The sequence below is a fragment of the Quercus suber genome, unplaced genomic scaffold (genome assembly GCF_002906115.3).
Source record: "Quercus suber isolate HL8 unplaced genomic scaffold, Cork oak 2.0 scaffold_2113, whole genome shotgun sequence".
Classification (NCBI taxonomy): Eukaryota; Viridiplantae; Streptophyta; class Magnoliopsida; order Fagales; family Fagaceae; genus Quercus; species Quercus suber.
The window spans coordinates 1-1,571 of NW_027071456.1; the positions used below are offsets into that span (position 1 = coordinate 1).

General features: G+C 33.0%; 1 protein-coding gene across 1 annotated transcript; it reads right to left on the reverse strand.

Moving 5' to 3' along the window:
• Positions 1 to 7: 7 nt before the first annotated feature.
• On the reverse strand, positions 8 to 1,376 carry LOC136066132 (long chain acyl-CoA synthetase 4; the record flags this gene model as incomplete). The annotated part of the gene is made up of 4 exons (XM_065769992.1): positions 1,111 to 1,376; positions 368 to 431; positions 161 to 250; positions 8 to 64 (listed from the first exon to the last, which is right to left on the reverse strand). Coding segments are annotated over exons 1-4 (363 nt in total), but the record flags the coding sequence as incomplete, so codon positions are not given.
• Positions 1,377 to 1,571: the final 195 nt, after the last annotated feature.

Genomic DNA, 1,571 nt, shown 5'->3' on the forward strand with positions numbered 1-1,571 from the left:
AAGGTACCTCCATGCTTATAATCCACTCTGCGCAGTTGGCACCATAAATTCCACATTTCGCTCTCTACAATCAAGCAATAAACAAATGTAAGCCTCACAAACACATAAACTACATAGATGATACTTCACGCAAACCATTTGTCAAAAACCTAATACTTACTTCCCCCACACCACAACTCCGCATTGCATTTCCGACTTTAATCACCAAGTCATATACTTCTTTATAAGTTTGCCACACATATTTACCAGGCTGCAATGATAGAAAGCCACAATATTACACTATAACTCAAAGTCAAACCAAGTCATGTAACAACAAAAGCAATCCACACGCATAAATCATTCACAAGATCCAATTTTTTTTTTTTACCTTCCCATTCACGGATTCACGGCGACCAAGCATCGGATTATTAGGACATCTCTCTACGCTCATGCTGTAAAAAAACATGAAAATTTTCGAGTGATCATCATCTTCCTAAACTCAATTCAATTTCAAATTTTTAGTACTAACAAAAGCTATTATAGTAGTGTGTGTGTGTGTGTGTGTGTGTGTGTGTGTATCAAAAAAGCTATTATAGTAGTATTTTATGGAAATTTTATAGCAACAATATATCTTCAAGAAAATTAAGTGCTTTGGACTGAATTTTTATTTATTTATTTATTTTGATTTCCAGCAATTTGATCAGGTTCTTAATTATACTGTGTTACAGAAATAAAGCTTGTTGAATATGCAATTGAAATTCTCAAAATTTTTGAATAGGAAGAACTAGTATTTTGCTCAAATTAAAGCAATTAAATTCTGATACTAGTAATTAAAATTCCAAACACTAACTCTACATGCTCTAACGAGAAAATGAAAACAGTGCAATAAATCCAATTCGAAATCAAAGCTATTAAAAATAAAATAACTTTTTGTTATGAGAAACATGCAGTCAACTTTTCGTCGCGAAAACGATTGATCTGTTTCGTTCCGTGTAGTTTTAAAACCAAAATAATAATAATAATAATAATAAAAGAGAGAAATTTACAAAAGACTCTTTTTTTCTTTTAATTTTCGTTTGTATTTTCCCGGATTTTCCGAGCAAACAAACAGAGAGAGAGAGAGAGACGTACCGAAACACGTCCCAGCAACTGTTCATTCCTTGAATCGGCGCCGGAAATCCATCCTTGGCGAACAAACTCCGGTACACAGGTCCTATGGATGGCCTTCCATCTTTAGCTTCCTTCGCTTTCTCCACCTCCACTAGATAGTTCTTCTGCGCCATTCTCACTCTCTCTGATCGATCGCTCTCTCTCTCTCTCTCTCTCTCTGCCTCTCTGTCAGAGTCTGAGTTTTTCTTCTCACCGATAAAAATCTGAATGAACGAGAAAGAGTTTTGTAACTTTATATTGAAATAGAGAAAAGGAAAAATAGTCTTTTTAAAAAAAGAAATAATATATAAATAATTTATTAGGTGGCTGATGTTAACAGTGGCATATTGGGAAAATATGGTTTCTTTTTTTATTTTATTTTATTTTATTATTATTATAAAAAAAAATAAAAAAAAATACTGCGAGAGTTTTGATGAGGTTAC